Genomic DNA, 22,980 nt, shown 5'->3' on the forward strand with positions numbered 1-22,980 from the left:
TTTGCAGAAGTAGGAACTGAAAATTTTAACTGGAAAATGAACTGGAGACATCAAACTGAGCTCTTCCTCCTTAAAAGTCCTGTCATCACAGAGGTGGCTGAGGCTTTCCATACCACTTCCACAGGCGCCTCGGTGCCCTCCTCCACAAGCACACAGAAAGAAAGACCGACTTTGTGTTACCATGTGTGTATAGAAAGCCATCTGTAGGGTACTACTTTGCTTCACTTCCAAACTACTCCTCTCAAAGTCACAGTGAATACATGGACGCAGAATGGTTGGAAAAGACTAACCTTACTGAAAACACCTGACCAAAGGAAGGCTGTCAATTTTCTCTAATATTCCCCAGATCTGAAATTTTTCATTTGCTTTTTCCTGCAGTGGGAGCTCTAATGTGGATCCAAGAACACTCTCTCATATACTGACTTTGGAAGTTATTTCATCTCATGTCTGGAGTCACAAACCCCTTTTCTTCAGTGTCTTCAATTGTGTTCTTCATAAAGTGAAAATGACACTTCAGATTTCCAGATAACACCCCTCGTCCTGTTACTCCCTCCCTAAAAAAATCCAAAAGATAAATAATTAATCTGTATTTATTTAATAAAAGGACTTGAAAGAATATCACTATTAACGTGCCCTTGCATGAGTAAGGACAAAAGTAGAAAATAATGTACTAACTTGGTGGAATAGTCAGTGACTCAGCAGCACTAATAAGGCTGGTATTCAGGCAAATTCCATAATCTGGGAAAAAATCCCCATTTGAGCAAAGCTATTAAACTGATTTCTGAAGTACAACATATTGCTTAAATACTGAATCAAAGATTCACTTAACACCTTCATCAAACCACAGTTCTATCAACACCATCGAGCACTTCTTTCACATGTATAGCACTGGTGAAGTGTTCACAGCTAACCTAGGGAACAAAATTGCTGCCTTCATATGAAAGCCTGTTTAAGAAGAGCCAAAGCAGATGCAGAAAAAATTTTAACAGTTAACAGTAGTGCAGAGCTCAAGAAAACCAGGGAAGTGACCTACAAGGACATGGGAGTGAAGATGAAGGTCAGATGTATGATCACAGAGCTTTATAATAAATGGTTGCTGCAACAAATCAAAGATGGAGCCACAAGCCTTCCTCCACTTGTACGCAAACTGCTTCTGCAAGATCACTTTACTTGCAGGTGCCTCAAGCTTTCCCACACCTCCCAGCCATGAGATGCAGCCTAGAGATACCACTGAACTTCCTCAAAATCAAGACCCTGAGGTCTTTACCCTGAGACAGCTCTGTGATAAGTTCGTAGGACCAAAAAACGCGCCCAAACCAAACTGATTTCTCGTAGGAGGCCCAGCAGCTGGTGAGGGGCTTTCACCTCTGCCTTGTGTTGGGACAATAAAACCAGTTCCCTAGCCACCCAGCTGGTACCAGTTCTGTCCCCGGTGCATCTTAGGATACATGTGGGCGCTAAAAGAATCTGTCAAAAAAACATCTATGAAATAACTGTTTCTTTATCATGTACACTCTCGGTCTACAACAGCTCCAAAATGAACCACTGAAGTCTGCCAAATGAACATCTGCTTCTAAGTCAATGTAACTTATGCTCAAACAAAGCAGTTCAGAAATATTAAGAATAAATCATTCCCTTCCCCTTCAGTGTTTATCACATATTAATGCATTTTTTCTGCATTTTCAGTAGAATTTAAATTATGTTATTCCTCAGATTGTCACCAAGCACAGAGAGGGAGGCCATCCATGACATCAGGAGAAGCCTTCTAAAAGGATTTCATATTTTCACACAAACAGTAATTTTTATGCCTAATATTTTTCACACATACAGAATCTTTCACTCCTGAAGTTATGAGTTAAGCATTGCAATACCCCTCCTAAAGCCACCCACATGCACTCACATATCCATGGCAGAGGCTCCTTTCTGCTACACCATGGCTTCCATTTGAATTACCCAATGATGATTATAATTTTATTACTAATGGCCTTTTCTATTTAATACTCGGAGCTGGGAAAAAAGAGGATTGACACAGCAGGGAGAAGAAAACAAAATACTGTATCCACAGTTGCACAAATGTTCAACTGTCAGAACACACACATTTAGATATTCACACCTTTCTTTGTGTAGATGGTGAATAAGCAAATCTGTTAACACAAATGGTCAGCAACGTTCGCTCTGTTAATAACACTCTGCTTGTTTCTGAATGCCCATTAGGAATTGTTAGAGGCTTCTGAAATGCATTTCAACTCATCATAAAGGGATCAAATGCCCAGTATTTCCACCTTCTAAGCCTGTCGCAAATCCATCAAAACCACAGAGCAGGTGGGGTAGAAGGCACTGCAGCAGATCACAATGAACCTGAACAAGATCTGGGCCAGATACAGCTGGCCAGGATCACATCCACTCCTACATATACACAACCTACCCAAGTGCTCAACTGCTGTCAGGAAGAAACTTTCTGGCACTTCCCTCTGCTGAATTCACAAGGCTCCTCTTGGCTCATCTCTCCCAGCTGAGGCAGCACACCTCTGTGAACCTCCCTCCTCATTTTGTACCACCTGTAGATTTGCCTTGTCCGTCGCCTGTGCCACTTCTGATGATATTAAACACCAGAGGATTCAGTACCAGCCCTTGGGGTGCAAACACTATGACTGTCCTGCAGCAGAATGTCATGCTGCCCATTACAACCCTCTGAGGCTGTATGTTCCACCAGTTTTAATGCACTTATCCTAAGCATGCATCAGCAGCTTGTCCATGAGGATGCTATGGGAGCTATGCCAAATTCTGCTCCTCTTCACCCATCAGTCTCAGCGTGGGAGGCAATCTTCTCTCTGTAAATCCATGATGTCTGAAAAGTCGGAGAACACTTATAAAAAGCTAATACTTCTTCAATAAATAAATCCATGTTTGTCTGCTTGGGGTTTGAGTGGCTATTTTTGTAGGTTTTTTTCTACTAGAAGACATTTTGGGCCAGATTTACATGATACAAAACACTGGAAAAGGATCTATGTGCTCAGTTCTTTAACTCCAACACATCTAACATTATCATTTCAGCTCACATCGGATAAGCACTGAACACAAAACTTGGAGAGCAATAACTGTACCTCTAAACTTTATATAAGCTCAACTTTCTGCTTTGCAAATGAAAAAAATACTATTGCAACACTGTGCTAAAAGTCTTTATTAAGAAAGTAAAATCGTCATTTTTCACTAAGAGAGAGTTATGAGTAAACAGGTGAAGAATGCAATCAATGCTGCATGAAACAAATTCATCATGGTGACAGCAATGTCAGGCAACCAGCCTAGCAAAAAGCCTGGCAAATCTGCCATCACCATGCACATGGACATGCACAAACATGCATGCAAAACAGGACAGAAGATGGTGAGTTGAAATGCCAAGTGCGTTTGTCTTGGTAATAAACCATCCCAATTTCAAGACAAAAACAAAAGTAAGTAGCTATCAAGGAGAACCAATGCATCCCAACACAGCCAAGAGGTGCAAGGACTGCTCAAAGTAAACACAGCACACTTCATTTTACTGCCCTGAATATTCACACTGACCTCAATAAACCCACTCATTACAACAGAATTAAGCGTATCTACAGGAGGGAACTAACCTCTGCTTGCTCCAAGCTATTACGTGGATCAAGGATTAAAAAGGTACAGGCACCTGGACTTCCTTCATCCACTCTATAATCTGCTGAGCTCTCCCACAGCCGTGTGCAGGCAGAACCTCTATCTCTCATGCATTCTCTATTTCTTCTCACTCATTCACCTGCAGTGGGCATCACACAGCACTGCTGTATTTCAAGCTCTATGACAAAGCTCTCCTCAGATATTTGTTTACACAGCACTTGATTTGGCCACGATGTGTTATTGTAACACACACAGAAGTATTGTGAACATGGCCCCAAACCTTCCCAACGCAATCAAAATCAAAAACAAATGCAACTGTACAAAAACAAACTGCTTTCCAAAACAGACATTAAAAATCCAATTAGTTCAGACACAAACTCCTTCCTAATCTTTACGAGGTGCCAATAACTGTGGCATTCCAATAACAGGTTACTGCTTTCCGCAGCCAAGCACAGGATTGCAGAACACCTACCCAAAAGCACTTAACAGCAGGAAGGTAACGTGGGCTATATCAAAGAAATCCACAGGTATACAGATGAATGCAAAACCAGACAAAGGAAGTGATAATGCTGCACAGGTGGACACGCTCAGCGGGAATGGCTGCTGGGTGCTGCTGGTAAAGAGGAGGTTCAGGGGAGACCTTATTGCTCTCTATAACTACCTGAAGGGAGGTTGTAGTGAGCTGGGGGTCGGCCTCTTCTCTCGTTAACTGATGATATGACTAGATGGAGTGGCTTCAAGCTGCGCTAGGGGAGATTTAGGCTGGACGTTAGGAAATACTGCTTCTCTGAAAGAGTGGTTAGCCACTGGAATGGGCTGCCCAGGGAGGTGGTGGAGTCACTGACCCTGCAGATGTTCAAGGAACATTTGGATTTTGTGTTGAGGGACATGGTTTAGTGAGTACTATTGATGACAGGTGGCTGGTTGGACTGGAGCATCTCACCTATGAAGAAAAGCTAAGTGAACTGGGTCTGTTTAGCCTTGAGAAAAGAAGACTGAGAGGAGACCTGATCCAGATCTAGAAATACCTAAGGTGTGGGGGGCAGAGGCCAGGCTCTTTTCAGCAGTGTGTGGAGACAGGACAAGGGGAACAGCCAGAAACTGCAGCATAGGAAGTTCCGCACAAACGTGCGCAAGAACTTCTTTACGGTGAGGGTGACGGAGCACTAGAACAGGCTGCCCAGGGAGGTTGTGCAGTCTCCTTCTCTGGAGATATTCAAGACCCGCATGGACACCTACTGCGACCTGGTGTAGGGAACCTGCTTTGGCAGGGGGTTGGACTCGATCTCTGGAGGTCCCTTCCAACCCCTACGATTCTGTGATTAGCGTTATACATCTGTGACTGGATGATCCTGTAGGTCTTTTCCAGCCTTGGTGATTCTGTGATGGTGTCAGAAAGCTGCTCCAGCCTTAATGGCTCTCTAGCTCCATCCAGATCCTGCAGCAGAGCTGGCAGACGCCTCAGAAGCAGGCTGCCCTGGCACCTCACTCGGTGATACGGGGAACCCACACAGGTTTTTCCAGGTCCAAGCTGTCACGACCGCATTCAGCACTGTTACCCCCGGAGCTGCAAAGCGAACTCCAACCTGTACCCCTATTTACCAGTGGTATCGAGGCTGGCACAAGAAAAGGGAAACAACCACGGGATGCCACTAAGCGCCGTGAATGCGGCACCGAGGGTGCTGCCGCTCCCCGTTCCCCCACACAACGCTCCCCCCTCAACACACACACCACACACCGCCCCCCGCCCTTCCCCCACACACCGCCACTCCGCGCCGTGGCGCCCCGCCCGCACCGAGAGAACGGTCCTCGGGGGCCGGCGTGGGCTCGCCGCCACCCCCGTACAACATGGCGGCCCGCGGGGCTGAGGGACGGCGCGCCGCGGCCGGGAGGAGGCCGCCAACCCGCGAGCGCTCACCTGTCCCCGCCGCGGCTCAGCACAGGAGCCCCCGGGCGCCGCGCTCCCTCGAGCAGCTGATGAGGCCGGCCGCCGAGGCGCCCAGTGTCGTAAAGCCGCCCCCCGGCCGTCGCGACTGACGGCACGCAGAGGCAGCGGCGTCGCCATGGAGACGGGCGGCGGAGCGTGACAGCGCGGCGCGGGCGGAAGACTGCGGCGGGCACGGAAGGCACTGCTTTCGGCCGGAGCCTCTGTGAAAGGCGGTTCTGCCTCTCAGCGTGCGCATCAATGGGACGGACCTCTCCTGACAGGAGAGCAGAACTGCGGGCACCTCTCCGGTACCCAGCGGCGGGATCAGAGGCGACAGAAAGACAGAAACAGCAAACGTACCTGAATCGTGTTATATCATATCAACGCCATCGGCATCCTGCGGGCACTGAGCTGCACAGCAAAGGCCGCAGCCGCCTCGTCCTCCTCAGGGCCGCAGCGGGCCGGGCTTCACCTCAGGCGTGCCCCTTACAAAGATGGCCGCCTCCCCTCAGGCATACCCCTTACAAAGATGGCCGCCTCCCTTAACATGTGCCCCTGACAAATATGGCCGCCTCGCTTTCGGCGTGCCACCTTTCAAGATGGCCGCTCTCGCTTCCCACCCACTCACGGTTTAAGAGCCGCGGCGCCGGGCGACCGGAAGCGCTGCAGGGAGAGGTGTGGCAGAGTGCGCATGCGTTGAGCGCGACTTGCCGCGCGGTGCATGCCGGCTGCGCCTTCCCGCCGTGACGCTGCAGATAGAGGCCGGCGCCGCCGCTGTGGCACCTTCTGCTTCCCCCCGTCCGGCGAGGATGGTGGGCGTGAAGCTGATCGCTAACGACACTGAGTTCCAGCCCGAGCTGAGTGCGGCCGGCTCTCGCCTAGCCGTGGTGAAGTTCACCATGCGGGGGTGAGTAGCGCTGTGAGGCGCGGGCCCGGCCGGCGGATCGCCGTGTCGGTGTGGGGCCGTGCTGGGTAGGGGTGGCAGGGCCGTCCTTCCTCGGGATGAGGGTGGGAAGGGGAGGCTGAATGTCTGTCAGCGGGCTGGAGCTCTTTGCTAGAGATGTGAGAGATGTCTGTGCGCCGCTGCAGGAATCGCCTGCGGTTCTTCATGGGTTGGCGCTGCGCTCCTGTTTGCACAAGTTTTCAGGATGTTCCTTTGTTGAGACGGCTGCATCTTCGTGCCGGCAACAAAGCGGGCTGTTCTGAGTCGATATTGTTACAGGGGCTAGTAGCTTCTGTGATCCCTGCTAAGGGTTTAGTATGCTGTCACTATGTCACGTCCTGTGCAGGGATTTTAATGTAGCTATTCTCCACAGGTGGTAGTGGATTTCTTGCATTCAGTTTCAGAGGGTTTACTCGGTGTTCTGCTATAGCTTAGCCTGTCAGCCGAGCACCACATGGCCATCTGCTCCTTTAGTCTTACTGTAATACTGTTGATGAGGCAAAAAAGCAATCTTGTTTGGATCTTAAGAATTGCTATTGTTCACTTTAATAGTGTATGTTAACGCCAGCATAGCGAATTCCCTCAGGTACTGCTTACTTTTCTTCATGGTGGCCCATTTGCCTGGGTAATTTACCGACTCATCCTTGCAGGGATATCTTCTCATCGTGACATCACTGCCATAGGGCAAGGCCTCTTTTCCAACTGCTTTGCCAATGCTTCCTTCCCTAGGAAGGGATCACAGCTGCTTGGCTTCACTGCCCACTAGGCTCAGGCCAATGACCCCACAGTCTCTACACAGGAGCAGCCACGTAACAATGTGCTCACCTGGACAATGGTTACAATCTTTTTATATGTTTAGAAGCTCATCCAACATCAGGGTTTAGACAGTTTCTGTCTGAGTTCTTCTTCTCCCTCCTCTCGTTCTTTGAGCTGTTAGACTAGCGGTGGCTCGGTTTCATTTTCTTCCATCTGATTTAGGATTTCTTTACTAAATGACCTCACTTTATTAGGCATTTTTTACTTTTGCTTATAGGGGCAACTGATAATGGTGCTGGTTGATTCTCCATTTCAGCTGCAGGGCCTGTCATTGGGGTTGGGTTGGATCTGCAGACGGTTGTGGTTGTTGTATATGTAATACAGTAAGACTCAGCTGTATTAGCTTACTGTAATACATATAACAACCACAGTAATGATGACGTGGTATTATGTAGCAATTAGTATAGTGCAATTCAGATTATTGGCTGTTTTCACCCAGTATATACCAAAGTAAGAAAATGAACATACTGATTCAGTTTGGGGCAAGAGTTTTTAAAAAAAATAGGTTGAATTTTATTTTGTTTTCACAGATGTGGTCCTTGTTTAAGGATAGCTCCGGCTTTCAATGCTCTGAGTAACAAGTATCCTCAGGCAACATTTTTGGAAGTGGATGTGCATCAGTGCCAGGTTAGTATTCCAAAACATATTTGAGTTTTTGTAAGAGGAAGATTAGACAATGTAGTGACTGAAAAACTGGAAGGAAAGCTGCCTGGTCAGTATAATAAGAGTCCATTTATGTGATTTCAGATTAACAAGAAATTTTATTGATCCAAAATTATTATATTCACAGAGATGTGACCAAACGTTTAGGAAAATATTCTTGCAATTAGCAGTTTGATATCCTTTGTTAAAAAGACGTGCAGGCAGTTTAGCAGTTCCTGCTGTGTGTTCTACTGATATAAAACAGTTACAAAGTCAGTGCCAGCAATTCCTCTCAAGTACTATGTGTCTGTTTTTAACAGACAAGTGTTGCAGATGAGCTGTTGATTGACTTAAGGGTTGTTAATAAAAATCAACAGTGGTGTGTTGAAAGGAAGCTTCTTGAACTTGCAAATGTTCAAGAAAAGCAAATGATAATGAAGAGAGATGAGTATAGAAGTAGCACCACTGTTTAAAACAACACTGAATTATGGCAAGTTTTGGGAAAAAACCACCTGGATGTTACAGATACAGGTAAAAATGAAGTAGAAGCCACCTTCTACAGTGGAAGGTTGCAGCCTTCGTGGTGTGCATGAATCCCTTTGGAAAGGGAAGTAACACAGGTGTAAAGAATGCTTGTAACATGGTAAATGAAATGATCTTCCACCTTCAAAAGTATGTGAGTAATAGGATTTTTAAAATGTACTGACCAACCTACCGGTAACAGAAAATCTATTGGAAGAATGCCTAAACGTAGGAAAGATTAGGAGGATCTGAAGCATTTCAATTCAAGTTCTTGTCTGACTTGAAGGTGCTTATAACATAAGAAAAACTGTTTGTGATGTTGGGGCTGCTGTAGCTTGATTAATATTAACGTGTACGTTCTCATCCATGTGAAACAATGTTTTTGCCTGATATTGGTACTAGTGTGTTTGATAACACTGGTAACCAATTTATGCATTCTAGGGAACAGCTGCCACCAATAATATATCAGCAACGCCGACGTTTCTGTTCTTTCGGAACAAAGTGCGGATTGACCAGTATCAAGGAGCAGATGCTGTAGGGTTAGAAGAAAAAATTAAGCAGCATTTGGAAAATGATCCTGGAAATAATGAAGATACAGATATTCCCAAAGGATATGTAAGTATATTTTATCTGAAGTCTTTTTTTAGCATTTACGTGACTTGAACTTGTTAAAACTTTCTGTTCCTTTCCAAACGTGTTCTGGTCAAATAATGCTACTGTAGGGAAACCTACAAGCTGCCGAAGCTTTAAGGGACAACATTTGTAAGTTAACCATACTTACTAAACATGTACATGACAGAATTGTAAAATATATTAAGAAAAATGTCTGCACATAGTCATAAGTGATTAAAATAATGGATTTCATATTTTATGATGAGAATTCATCTACAGTTTTGTGTTACGTTTCTTTCCTCTTCTTGAGCTTCACAGTATGTGTTCCCAAAACATTTTTGAAGTGCAAGATCTTCCATGATAAAGGACATTGTTAGACATAGCCATTGAAAAGTTGTTCTGGTTGTTCTTTTAAGAAGTCCTCTTTTTTTATTCTTGTGGTAGGCTGATTTGTAATTTGGGAGTTTGTTTTTCTTTTTTGCTTGCCACTTCTTTAATGTTCTTACTTATTTATTGAAGAAAAAATTCTTTGAAGGAAGTAACCTTCATAATAGTTCAGCTCTATAGCAGTTTGTGGTGAAAATGGAGGGCCATATGTTCTCAGACAAGATAGTTTTTAAACTTTGTATCTAAATCACTTAACTAAAATTTAATTTTTAACTATTCTCTAATAATTTAAAACATTTTTTCTTGAACAGATTTCTTATCATCACATGATCTAGACCTGTATTCTAGAGAAATCAAAACTTGATAGGGATAATTGAATTTTTGGCTGAAATCTCAATGGAGCAAAGCAATCCCCTTAAATATTTGCTCTCTCAGGAAATTTTTTCCCATGTCCTACTTGTTTTCTTCTCGGCTTAAGACAATTGAGTGCTTCAAACTACAAGCCTATCTGATAGCTGTACTTACAAACATGTAAGTGAGAGCTCTAATGTGACAAAACACTTTCCTAGAGCTGTTATCTGAGATGGTGTTCTTCAAGCAATCCTTGGTGTAGTATTACTCCTTAAATGAGATTGCCTGTTGTTTTGACAGCAGTATAAACCCAGTCAGGTGAAATATAATTTACCAAATAACTAAGTCATGTCACAGTTTAGCGTGCATCACTTCATGCTAGAAAATCAAACATCTTCAACTTGATTTGGAGCATCTATAGAAGCCCAAATGACATGCAGTCCAACACTAGGTTGTTGTTTTTTTGTTGTTGTTGTTGTTTTTGGAGGTTAACTATTTTAAATTCATTGCTGACAATATCCATTAGACAAATGTGAGCAAATCCAGATGGATGTTTCTCTTTTAGGTAAACTTCAACAGCACAGGTCACTTGAATTTCTTGCGGTTCCACCATATTAAGTATTTTTATTATTAATATTATTATTAATATAATTAATATTCCACTCTATGCATTGCGCTTCACTTTATATGGTATGGGAGGGGGGGGATAGGTAAAAGGCAGTAAGTAGTTTAACTTGGAATAGTTCTTAGTGTTATGGGAAGTAGGATACAAGAAGTATCTGTATTCTCTAAGCAGCCTGTTTTTTAATTTAGCTTATATTGTGAAGCTACAACTTGAATTTACATGTAGTAATTTTAAAGCTAGTATATGGAACTTCCTTATGAGTAGTGCATTATTCTTTGGGACCAAATGTATATCTGTGAGAAGGGTGGTTTAAGTTGCCATCCAACAAGTTCCTGTAGTTTTTTTTATGTAACTCACTGAGGTTTTCTGTGTGCTCTGCTTTTTTTATAATGAGCTCAGAGAAGAATTTTGTTTATTCCTTCTACTTTTGGGTGAGTTTGTGGCAGATGTGTGCAGTCAGCAATTCTCTTGTTTTTCCTTTCAGATGGACTTAATGCCGTTTATCAACAAAGCTGGCTGTGAATGTCTTAATGAAAGCGATGAGCATGGATTTGATAATTGTTTACGTAAAGATTCTACATACTTGGAATCAGATTGTGATGAGCAGGTACACTGGATATTAAGATATTTTCAGTGACTGGTTTGCGGGTATTTTTTTTAATGAGTTGGCTTTATATTGCTGTGGTAGTGTAAAAAAGAGTGGGAGACAGTAGGTGGATGAAGTAAAATGGGTATTCAAAGTTCATTGTAGCATTTACAATTTTCTACGCGTTTCTGAAGAAAAATTCTAAGCAGAATAGCATTTTCTGATATTTTAAAGTGACAGACTAGTGCACGTATGAAATATAGAGAATGTAAACATTAAATTTTATTTTTAAGTTTAGGCTTCTGTTTATTTATTGTGCTATGTTTGTTTCGAGAATGAAGAAAATAGTATTTAACAACAAATTTCTCCTCTATCCCCCACAGCTGCTTATTACTGTTGCTTTTAGTCAACCAGTCAAGCTTTATTCTATGAAACTTCAGGGTCCAGATAATGGTAAGTGGGGTATCTCTGTCTCTAACTCTGTCCTTGAAACCTGAGCTTTCTCCACCTTTAGTTTAAATTTTGAAAGATGATACTGTTGTCCCTAGTTCCTTTTACTGAAATCATGTTGGGATTTGTAGAAGGTAGAGTTGGTATAAATCAATAACAAATTATCTCACATTCCTTAGGAGGAAGTTTCTCACAGAGGGTGGTGAACAGGTTACCCAAGGAGGCTGTGGATGCCCCATCCCTGGAGGCATTCAAGGCCAGGCTGGATGTGGCTCTGGGCAGCCTGGTCTGCTGGTTGGAGACCCTGCACACAGCAGGGGTTTGAAACTCAATGATCATTGAGGTCCTTTTCAACCCAGGCCATTCTATCTGTGATGATTCTGATCACCATTATTCTGTCTTGTGCACTTACATCACAAATAGAGTTTTACTATGTTTGGACATGCTGTAAGGGGAACCTCTGTTCGAGAATTCAATGTGAGAGCTAGTGAAAAAACAACTTAATTTTCATAGTTAGTTGGTTTACATTACAAAATTGAATACAATGTACATAAATGTCACACGTGGTACAGAAAAACAATTTTTTAGACATTTGTTGGATTTGTTACATGGAATTCCGTCACTGAAGCTTAGGCAAGTAGTTCAACTTCAGATATCTTTCAGTGTTTGGAGTAGTGGTATGAGGATGGCAGATCTGTACCTTTTGCATCTCAAGCCTGTGCCTTTTTTGAATAGTAGTTAGATGATGAGATAAACAAGGGCTTCTTGAGCAGCATTTAAAAAAAACACTTAAGCATCTGAATCCTATTTCTGTATTTTGACACAGGACAAGGTCCAAAGTACATAAAAATCTTTATCAACCTTCCTCGATCTATGGATTTTGAAGAAGCAGAAAGAAGTGAACCAACTCAAGCCCTGGAACTAACACCAGATGATATTAAAGAGGATGGCATTATCCAACTTCGCTATGTTAAATTTCAGAATGTTAACAGTGTAACTGTGAGTAAATCCTGTATGATCTGTTTGGGCTGAAAACTTCATAGGCTTCTAGAGCACTGTGATGTTGATTTCTCTGTAGATGTTTTTGTTGCTCACAACTGATGGCATGCTGTTTGTTCATGCTTAAAGGATTTCTGAAATTTTGGGTAAAGCAGGGCAATGTGCATGCCATATCTCTCACCTGTTATGTGAGAGATGGTTCATTTCACCTCTTCAGGACTTGGCATAGTACTTAATACTATTGCATTTTTACTTCTTGAAACCTTCTTGAAAGGCATCTTTTCTTCCTTTGGAGAGTTCAAGAAGCAAGAAATGGTGTGCAGGTTGGGTGCAGATAGGGCTCTCCCCTCCTAGATCTCACCCAACAAAAAACTTCTAGTAAATATCTGAGTGGCTGTTTGTAGAGTGCATTTTAGAATAGTTGCTTATTTTAATCTTTTGCAAATGTTTTACTGGTGATTACCTTAAATATAATGTGGTTATTTATTTTTGTCTTCCAAGTCTTCATTTTTGTTCATTTCATTTCAAAAACTTGCTTTTGCAACCAAATTTATGTTCCCCCAAATGAAATGGTGGTAGATTACATAGGCTTATATCCCACAAAACTATGCTGTTAAATACAAGCTACGTATTTATTATTTAATCAAATCCCGTGTTAGCTTTTGGCAGGACAGTGTGCAAACACTAGGCAAGTGATAGGGCGATCAAATAAAAGTTGTGCTTGTTTGCACTCTGCTTATGTACCCCACGGTAACGTTTCCAAAGTTTCCCAGCTAAACCTGGATTTTGTGTTTAAGAATTCAAAAAAAAAAAGTCATTTTGTCTACCTCATGACTCTTCAGTACACGTAATGAAGTAAAAGAAATTTTTGCAGAGCCATGTAAGTAGAGCAATCGCTAAAATAAATTTATAGTTCTAGTGTTTATGCTGTAAAACATGCAATTATGCAGACTGTAGTAATAAGGTACACTTAGCAATGGAGGCCTTAAGACTATTCATATTGAAGTTTATTTTGAGTAAGATTTAAATGAAGAGTGTACAGTGACTTTATATCCTGTTTGATTGCTGAACGTGTCCTCAGATTGGAAATGGAAGTTGGGAAATTCCAAGCAGTGTATGTTTTTAAGTAAGCCACTGGGAAAATAATAGCATTCTATATAGTCATTTAAAATAAAAGGACAGTTGCTTCTTTAGAGAGTAATGAGGCCCTTATGATTGGAAAAAGGATTTATGTGCTTAGTTAAACATCTTGAGAGCCTAGCACTTTATGCATTAATTCAGGAATTCAGCACACCTTAGTGCTTGTGTTTTTGGATTTTTCAGTTGTTTGTCCAGTCTAATCACGGGGATGAAGAGACAACAAGAATTACGTACTTCACGTTTATTGGAACTCCAGTCCAAGCAACAAATATGAATGACTTCAAACGAGTAAGTCTTTGTTTCTTAGAAGCACTTACAAATGTTTTAAATCTACCCAAAAAAGAGTGACTAAAATACACTCCGTTGTTGTAATTTTGCAACTTAAGGTAGATCTGGCATCCAAAACAAAACATGCAGCTATATCTTAACAGCTCTTCGGGTCTTGCCTTTGTTTTTGTTCATCAACTGCTTCATTGTCCTTTTTAAGAAGGTAAGAATGTGTACATCAACTACTGAAAACACGAGGAACTGTCGAGTTATGTGTATTATAGACAGTGTTTCTTAACAGCTGTGGGATCTGTACCTTGATTTCAAAACTTGTATGCTGCTGATGCTCAGGAAGCAGGGAAGCAAGTCTCTGTATGAAATAGACTCCTTGTGATTGGCTCGGTAGCTGTTTTGTGAAGGATTTTATGGATTTTATTCAATAGGCAACACTATGTAAACTCAAGATCCAAAAAATTATTGATCACAAGGTAAATATTACGTTAAGCACACTTTTTAAACGCTAAACAGAGAATGAAACAACTTGCTATGGTATGACTTCAGGCCAACAAATGCTGAAGGATAAAGCATTCTCATTTCCTTTTTTTTCTTTTTTTTTTTTTTTTTGAGAATGTGAAATGGGTTTGAAAGTATTGAAACTTTTAAAGCTACTTACAGCTTTCCTTCAGAATGTAATATCTATTAAAAATAAACTGCTGTAAGACTTACCCTCTTTACAAAGACAAATAGAGCTGTAACACCACTGCTTCCAAACTGGGCGGCCCATGCAACTATTGACGTTGGAAGACCACAGAATTTATTACACAAGCCACCTGTAACTTCAGAAGGCTAAAAATGCTAACAGTTGCCACGTTATTTACTCAGAATTTTTTATGCTAAAACTTGATCTAACATCTACTTCTAAAATTTAATAAAATGAATAATGATGTTAATTAGTAGAAGTTTGACAAACTTCTGTTGACTTACTGAAATATGAAGCCATTGAAAAAGATGCTCTAATATGCTAAATTTAATGGATACCGATTTTAGAAGTTTCTAAAGGAACACATTTGTTCTACTCAAAACTAGAGATAGGTTAATTCATTTTGAATCTGCTTACATGTTTTTTTTGTTGTATACACAATTTTTGCAAGCTCTTAGGATAGCAGGACTGTACCCTGCAGTGAGTTCTGCCGTTACTATTTATCGTCATGTGATTAATCTGCAGTACTTCTCTGTTATTTTGAGGAAGAAAGAGGCCCTCTTATGCTGATAGTTTCAGTATTTGATCTGTCTCAGTTCCATTTCTCTGTACACTCTGTAAATACTCTGCTTTCCGAAAGTTTATTTTCTAAAAGGCACACTCTTTTAAATCTGTTATTTTTTTCCTTTGATAATTTTGACAAAGGTGCCTTTGGCTAAGCAAAGTATAGTTTTTGTGGGATATCATGAGCACTACTGACTAGTGGTGAGCCGTGTGGTATTTCCTACAATGTTTTAAATTGTGAGAACAAAATAGTAAATTGGATGCAGTGCTCACATGGTTCCTTAGTCTGAAGTTGTAACAGCCTTATTCCTGTCAGTGCCAGTTAAGGTAGACTTTTTAAAATGTCTGTGTGTAGTTCAGATTTAAGTACTTAAGGGCAGTCATTAAACAAAGAGACTCTTCTGCACTAGGAGCCACATGGAGAAGACAGGCAGCAACAGATGCAGCTCCAACTCAGAGTTTACATTTCAAGATGAGATAAGTGGTTTGACAGCGAGAACGATTGATCACTGGAACAGGTTCTGCAGGCACATGGTGGAATCCATGGGACAGGGCATCTCAGATGTTCTCAAGGGCTGGAACTGATGATCTCTCAAGGCCCCTTCCAGCCTGAGCTATCATTCTGACTGCACACAAATCCCACGAAGGTATTAAAAAATAGAATGAGTGCCATATGTTTGTTGTTAACAAGGGGATTTTTAAGTCTCTGTTGGTTTTAGATGCAGTGCAGTTGCTTGAAAGCTGCTATACAGCCTGTTAAATATCACACTAGTTACTATTTTGGTTTCACTTGTGAATGTCTTTGCACTATTGAGGAATGTGATTTGTGACATCCATTGGAATGGATAGGGAGGGAAGCACCAGCTTATAAGGCCTATATCTTTCTTAAATGTTAACGCTGGTTAGCACTGCACTGGTAGTATCAGAATGTCAAGAACTGCTCGGAACTACCTCACAGAAGAGCATACACTGCTAGCTTTTGAAGCTGCTAATCCTTTCTCGGTTGAAGTACTCCTTAACTTTATACAAAATAGGAATATTAACTTCTGGAACATGTAGTTTAATATTAGGATGTTAAAATATGTTATCATAGCAAATGAGACGTGCAGTCTGGCAGAGCCACAGTGCACTTAGGAATCTGAACTTCTGTTTCCTCACTTCCACTGGTGGTCCTGTCAGTTATGGAACCTTAATATAGTGTAGATCAACAGGGAAACCTCATGTTTCTTTTTATCTTCTATAGTAGATGAAAAGACCCACCCCACTCCTTACTGCTTTCAGGTGCCTCACTGCCTTAGCTCAGTCCACTTATGCAATGCATATTTCTCTTCTAGTTATGGTAGAAGCAGTATCGAAACATAATTATCAAGAGGGGTGAGTGCTTTTTCCCCTGATTTTTTTTTTTTTTTAAGAGTTTGTAAAATCACTTATTTTTAAGTGGAAGCATTAGAATGTAAAAGTAGACATGAGCGTGAGTCCAGCCATGCTTTTGTCGTCCAACTCATTGCTGCTCAGGTGATTCTATACATGTTCTTTTTCAGTTTAGAAAAAGAAACCCACCATTGAGCAAAACATTGGTTTCAGTGACTTCTGCTGAGGATCAGGCCTACGTATTTTGATACCTACATGTAGTGGGGTGTGAATGCAGAGTTGGTTGTAGCGGCTCACTGTTCAGCAGTTGGTTATTAAGATGTGTGACAGCAACCACCGTGTCCTTCAGTCTAGGAAAATTTGAATTGGCTCATGTTGTTGTGAAACACCACCAGGGCTGTAGGTATGACCTCCTTCTGATCAGTAAGACTGCTGAATATAAATGAGGCATAATTTGCAGTACTTAGACTAGCTACTCCATGCAAACCTGAAACTCATCCACTCTAAAAAGTAATTCTGAGTCAAAGAGATGCAGTTAATTAGGTCCTTCATTAGGGACCTAAGTTAGGGGCCTTAAGTTAGTTTTTACACATGTGTAGTTGGTACTGGTGGATATGAAAGCTGCATTCAAACTTGTTATAGTACATTATGTGCATCCCATTCCTTGCACAATTTGATTTTTATCCTCTGGGAGGAAGGAAATCTTTGGAGTTGCAGAAAGGGGGGGTCACAAGGGAGAGACATTGTATAAACTGACTGCAGAGCTGTAAGGTAAGAGCTAGAAGTGATGGGGGGAACAGGTGAGGCTCTTTGCTCTACTTAAATAAAGGGCCCCCAGAAGCAAAAGACTGCAATTAACATTTTCTTCCCATGCATATTTCACATTTTGTAGTAATTTTTTAAAAGGTTACTGTAAATGTACAGCTTTTTAATTTAAGCTGAATTATTTCTGCTTCTCGTCTTCATGAGATCTGATTTAAGGTAGAATTAAAGAATTCCAGTCCTATACCAGACCACGCTCAAGATATAGGACCTTACACTTGAGGTTTGTTTCCAGTGCCAATAGATATTTCTCAAACTACTGAGAGGCAAGCAATTAATGCTGAGTGACATTCGTGAATGTCTGTGGGTTTTTGACTCTTGCCTGGTAGCTTAGTCATAAGTCCTATGAACCAGGTGCTACACTGGTAAATTTCCTTAACTGTGGAAGACCGTGCAACTTGATGCCAATAGAGTTCTTGTTTATGTCTGGTTTAACTTTGCTGCTCCATTTAGAGGCTGGGGAAATGGGCAGGTGGGGATTTTTTTTGTCTCCTCCTGAATCAAGGCTTTTCAGAACAACTTACTGCTCTCCACTTTGCTGCTGTTTTTCTTGTAACACTGTCTTTGTTTGTTTTTCAGCGTAACTTCCCATTTCTAAAGAACTAAAAATGCAGAAGACATTAAAAAGTAATAATAAGATTGGTGTGGTGTGGCACTGCTTCCTTTCCTTGCTTCCTCTGCTCATCTAGCATCTCTTTCACCCTTTCCACAATCTCAGCACTGATGCAAGACCCATGTCTGCACTTCCTGTAATCAGGGATGGCCTTCTCTACCTTCTGATGCATCAACTCATCTGCTTTCTTTTTTTCCCGTCCATCCAAATCTTACCTTAAACATTTTTCTTTCTTACAGTTTCACAAACTCTGTACTCTTTATCCCAAAGTTGACATTTTTAAAAGCATACCCTCTAGCACCTTTACAGCTTTTTTTTGTCTGTAACTCATTTTTCAGTTTGAATTTAATTCTGTAATGGAGTTTGTGAAATGCTCTACAGAAAACTTGATATTTTTTTTTTTCTGTATCTCAGTCAGGATTGATGTCTGACTTTGGTGTGCCTCTGCAGTAAGAAGTTAGGCTGCCAATTTCTCTTTATTCTTCCCCACTTTGCTCAAAGGAAACTACTCATAGAAGGCAGAGTAAGGAGCTAAGTGGTGTTTGTACAGGGGTGGCCTGATCATGCTGCAATAGCATGAGTGCAGTTGCTGGACCTGTTTCAAAACATTCGTCTGTTAAAGGGGAGATGAGGCTGTGACCAGTATCTTGGAGCGTGCAAGGTGCTATTTCTGTAAGCAGCTGGAAAATTGATCATTCCTGAGGAAAAGATTAGTAATGATTGTTTGGTGTAAGTTTGTATGTACACTTTCTTCTTGGGAATGTACAGGGGGTGGTCAGAAAATGTTTCTTTTACCTGTGATGACAAAATACCCATATCGACGTGATTAATTTTCACAGATAATTCACATGGGCGTGTTGTCAATTCCCACTTCAGACTGGTATTGCAATACTTTTCATTGAAGTTACACACTTGCTAACAGCTAATCTTTAATCTTTCAACTGTTTTTTCTTCTTTCTTTCTCTTTTTTTTGTGTATTTTTTTGTGGGTTTTTTCTTTTATGTTTGTTTTTTTTTTTTTTTTTGCTTTTCTGTGTCTGAACACAGTTTGCTTTGGAAACATGAAGAATAAATACTGCTTCTTGTCAGATCTAACTATTTTATTTTTTTTAACTTGATTAATTGGATCTTAACGCGAATGATTGGATTTTTTTTATTTTTTTTTATTTTTTTTTTTTTCCTTTTCTCATGTTGACAAGTGGAGTTTTCCTGACGCTAAGCATTAAGTTGAGGTCACAGCATGGTAAAGGGCTTCTGGTCAAGGGTTCCTGGGTGATGAAAAGTGCTTTTCATCAGTAGATATTAATTACCTAGTGATGGGGAAAACTCAGTTCACCAAAAGCAGTTGGATATTCTAAAGACAAAATGAAGTGTTTCCTCCAAGAAATGGAAGAAAAGGGAAAGAATTGGGAAAAATATTTCCAGAGGTGGGACTTCTCTAATTCAGGGCTGTGGAGGTTTCATTCTTTGGTATGATACCTCTACAGTTCTGTATGTCACCATTGCCTGTGGGAATCTTGTGTGGTATATTGTCATTTAGTTGCAGAGGTAATTAACATTCAACATATTGGCTGTAGGAGTCCATTGGAGTAGAAGAGAGATTTTACTCCTTAGTTTTCCACTTTATTTTGAGTAGTAATTGGAAATCCTATATTCCACTGATGTAGATTCTGTAACCTCTATTTATGCTAATTCAGACCAAGTGGTACTTTGGTTAGATGGAAATGAGTTGGGAATTGGTGTCTTGACAAAGGTCTCCTGCAGTTTGAAGTCCAAAGTTTTAAAACTTCCTTTTTATTCTGTTTTGACTTAAAAATGGGTATTTAATTCTAGAGTCTGGAAGAGCACTGGAATTATCTTTTCAGAAAAATGACTAAAATTGCATCACTTCCTGCTGTCTGAGGCTTGTGTCCAGTTTCTGTAAGGGACGGGACCCAATGCCCTTTCAGAATGAGCCATGCTAACTGTAAGCTTGTATGGCAGAATATAGAGTGCTGGTGTTTCCCTTGCTGTTGACTGGCAAATCTCAGCAAATCTGGTGGCAGTAGTAATCTTCTCCAAAATGAAAAATGCTGAGATGGCTGGTAGGATTTGCAGAATTGGAGATTAGGAGTAGTCTTCATAAGAAATAACGTTTTCACTAAAAATAACTGAAAATCCAGATCTCTCTTCAGGTTTGAGCTGCATGGTAAGGTAGATGCCGTCAGGCATTTACACAGTAGGGTCACCAAGGGAAAAGAACAAACGTTATTGGAACACCCAGTGGTTCTCTTCCTACTGTGTTATTTCACAGAGCATTCTGAGGTCGAATGCTTGGTGTATAACATTTCTAAATGTGACGTGTTGTGTTGCAATTCTAACTCTTCTCAAGTGAGACTGATACTTTGCTGCTTTTATTCATACTGAAGATAAGAGTTTCTGGTGTCTTGCAGCCCTCTTAGCACCTCAGAGGGATTCACAGCTTCTTCACATGCAGCAGTGCATGCTCAGCTGCACTAATGTAGTTGAAAAATGTTGTGGTTGTTGATTTTTCTGATGCTAATTAAAAAAAAAGTTCAGTGCCACTTGCTAGGTTCACCACTCATTGCCACTGTCTGTCTTTTCCTCTATCAGGTAGTTGGCAAAAAAGGAGAGAGCCACTAAGGATGTGCAAGACGCTGGAAGGCCTTACTGCAGCCAGCTGAGATCTTCACTTCTCTACAGCTCCTGGATAATTGCTTGACCATAGCCAGAGACTCCATTTAATGCCATTACCAATAAATCGTTGTTTTTGAGATGGAGTTTCGGTAGTGTTTCTGTTGTAATCCTCATTACCTGTATTTGTAAATAAAATTCAATACTTTTGCCAAGTTTAAACTTGTTATTCTGGTAACTGTGACTCTTCCCTGTTCCTCTCCAACTGCCCGGCTGGGCAGAGACAGCAGATGTTGTGGAGCTCCCTTTGTGCAGGGAGTGCAGGATGTCAGACAGCAGTCAGCCAGAGATGGCCCGTCACTGCCGTTGGAAGTCCAGCCCAGAGCAGGTTTGCTATGAGCTGAAGGAGCTCGGTGTCACTGTTTGCACAGAATGCAGGTATTTCTCAGCTGGGAACAACTCTGTCTGTTCTGGGAATTTCCACTTCCTACCTCCAACAGGACAGGACCTGTGGGTCTGTTCCGTACAGCGTGCTGGTGTGGGCTAAGCATTTTAATTGGCAGAATTAATTTCTTTGTAAGATTAAATTGGTTACATTTCTAATTGCTATAAATCCCACTAAGGCTTACATCCCATCCTCACTGGCATTCCTTGCTTGAGCACAAGGGGGTGCTTTCTGGCATGGCAGAGCTATTCAGCGTTGTGCCGTCAGCACTCTGTTAGCACAGACCTTTTCTCCAAACAGAGCTGGGGACTGGCTGGAACAGTGCTGTGTGAGGCACTGTTTGGTATCTTCTCACTGTACCTGCCCACACTGAGTGCTCCTCTACCCATCTTCTGCTTAACAGGGTGTGATGGTGGTGTGGTTTCTTTCCTACTTCCCTAATGTTTTGCTTTTGGGGGGGCTGTAAGGCATTAACACTGTGCATAGAACACAGTCATTCTTAAACAGAACTGAGGACAGTGTGAGTAACTGTACCTGGTGATGGCTCTGTACACGAATTACCTTTTGGGTTCTGGTTTAAGTGCCTCATTGTAAGCACTGCTCACCCCATGCTCGATACTTGAGAGCTGTGACACCCTCGTGCTTCTCAGCTCTGTGTCAGGTCTGTCAGATCCGTGTTGTCAATGCGACCCTTCTGTGACTCCATCAGTTGCATGGTGCATACCTGCCAAATCGATCTGAATCAATGACTAAGGTTAGAGTCGATGGAAGATTTGGTGTGAAATTGTGCAAAAGGAGCTGTAAGTCATGAACCTGGAGCTCAGGTTGATGCTGCCTCTGAAGTTAGTCTATCCCTGAGCAGAGCTCCCAGCTATGCATGCACCTCGCGCCCCTCATGCTTTCTTTCAGCTTGGCGTGATGTGGATTTATTATCTGTGGAAATGAGATAATGAGTTTCTATTTTAAACTGAGAGCTGACGAGACAGTGGGATAAAATCTATAACTTTCCATTACTGCTTTCACGAGCCGTCAGGCACAGTGGGACCAGCAGCGCCTTGTGAATAGCTTGTTTAAGAAGTCCCCTTTGGACTCATTAAAAGGCAGTAATAACCACTCAGCAGACAGATAGGACAAACCCCACGTGCAGCTCGTGCCCCACCCTGTTTGCTCTGCTCCTTCCTTCCCGTGGTGCTGAGCACGGCTCTCTGCACACAGCAGCCCTGGTGCTCTGGCAGCACCATGAGTCGGGGGCACGGCCACAGCTCAGAGACCCCCAGGGATAGCAAAGGTACTCTGCCATCAAGAGAACATCATTGGGGAAGGCTGCTGGCAGCAGTTTATCCTCATAATGCTGTTTGGTAAGCCAGAGGAGTGCCTATTTGATCTCCGAAAGAGCATTTTCTGCTTAGGCTGTGGCTCCGTTAATCCAATTCTGCAAAACTCATACCATCTGTATCTGTGAAGATCACGCTTCATTCAGGTTTTCTTTGTGTCTGCTGTCAGTGCATGATGAAAAGGGGATTTGCAGTGCCAGTCCACATACTGGTGTTACAGTGACCTTCTAAGGAGCATTTCTTAATATTTGAGCAACAGCAGTACAGCTAAGTCCAGCAGCAAAGTAAATAACAGTTCCATCGGATGGCGATAGCTGTGCTTTGGAAGTGCAGCGTGGGTACAGACAGCAGAAATAGCGAAGTCGTTGCAGCCCTAGCCTGCTCATCATTACTCAAGTTTCTTGTTAATTGCACAGTGAAGCTTAGCTCATGTTTTTGCATCAGACAAGAAATATGTATGGTTTTTCTAAGAAAATGATGACCCCAAGGGCCCATCGCAGCCTGCAGTGGGGACCCCAAGCAGGACTTCATCACACTGACCCACACTGCACGGCTCCCTGGAGATGTGGTGCTCTGTGAAATGCTCAGCAGTCAG

The 22,980-nt window shown here is 41.9% G+C and overlaps 2 protein-coding genes across 9 annotated transcripts in view; one reads left to right on the forward strand and one right to left on the reverse strand.

Moving 5' to 3' along the window:
• The window catches only part of WDR7 (WD repeat domain 7), a 114,023-nt gene extending 107,945 nt beyond the window's left edge, over positions 1-6,078 (reverse strand). For 4 of the 6 annotated variants that reach the window (XM_085214182.1, XM_085214183.1, XM_085214178.1 and 1 more), the window contains exon 1: positions 5,555-5,708. The gene's annotated coding sequence lies outside the window, so the exon portion shown is untranslated. Of the gene's footprint in view, positions 1-290; positions 310-5,554; positions 5,709-5,923 lie in introns of those variants that run through there. The other 2 variants (XM_085214179.1, XM_085214180.1) reach the window with 2 other exon arrangements.
• Positions 6,079-6,249: 171 nt separating this feature from the next.
• Positions 6,250-20,828, forward strand: TXNL1 (thioredoxin like 1). Of its 3 annotated transcripts, none has more exons than XM_085214195.1 (9): positions 6,250-6,470; positions 7,853-7,949; positions 8,928-9,101; positions 10,946-11,068; positions 11,431-11,500; positions 12,324-12,496; positions 13,820-13,924; positions 17,940-17,987; positions 20,586-20,828. In XM_085214195.1, the coding sequence occupies exons 1-8, from the start codon at positions 6,373-6,375 to the stop codon at positions 17,964-17,966; spliced, it is 867 nt and encodes a 288-aa protein (XP_085070321.1). In that variant the 5' UTR covers positions 6,250-6,372; the 3' UTR covers positions 17,967-17,987; positions 20,586-20,828. The 3 variants fall into 3 exon arrangements, with proteins under 3 accessions (XP_085070321.1, XP_085070320.1, XP_010723427.1); XM_085214194.1 differs by lacking the exon at positions 17,940-17,987 and adding an exon at positions 18,813-18,853; XM_010725125.3 differs by lacking the exon at positions 17,940-17,987 and having other exon boundaries at positions 6,251-6,470.
• The last annotated feature ends 2,152 nt before the right edge of the window (positions 20,829-22,980 follow it).

The sequence above is a fragment of the Meleagris gallopavo genome, chromosome Z, assembly GCF_905368555.1.
Source record: "Meleagris gallopavo chromosome Z, MGAL_WU_HG_1.1, whole genome shotgun sequence".
NCBI lineage: Eukaryota > Metazoa > Chordata > Aves > Galliformes > Phasianidae > Meleagris > Meleagris gallopavo.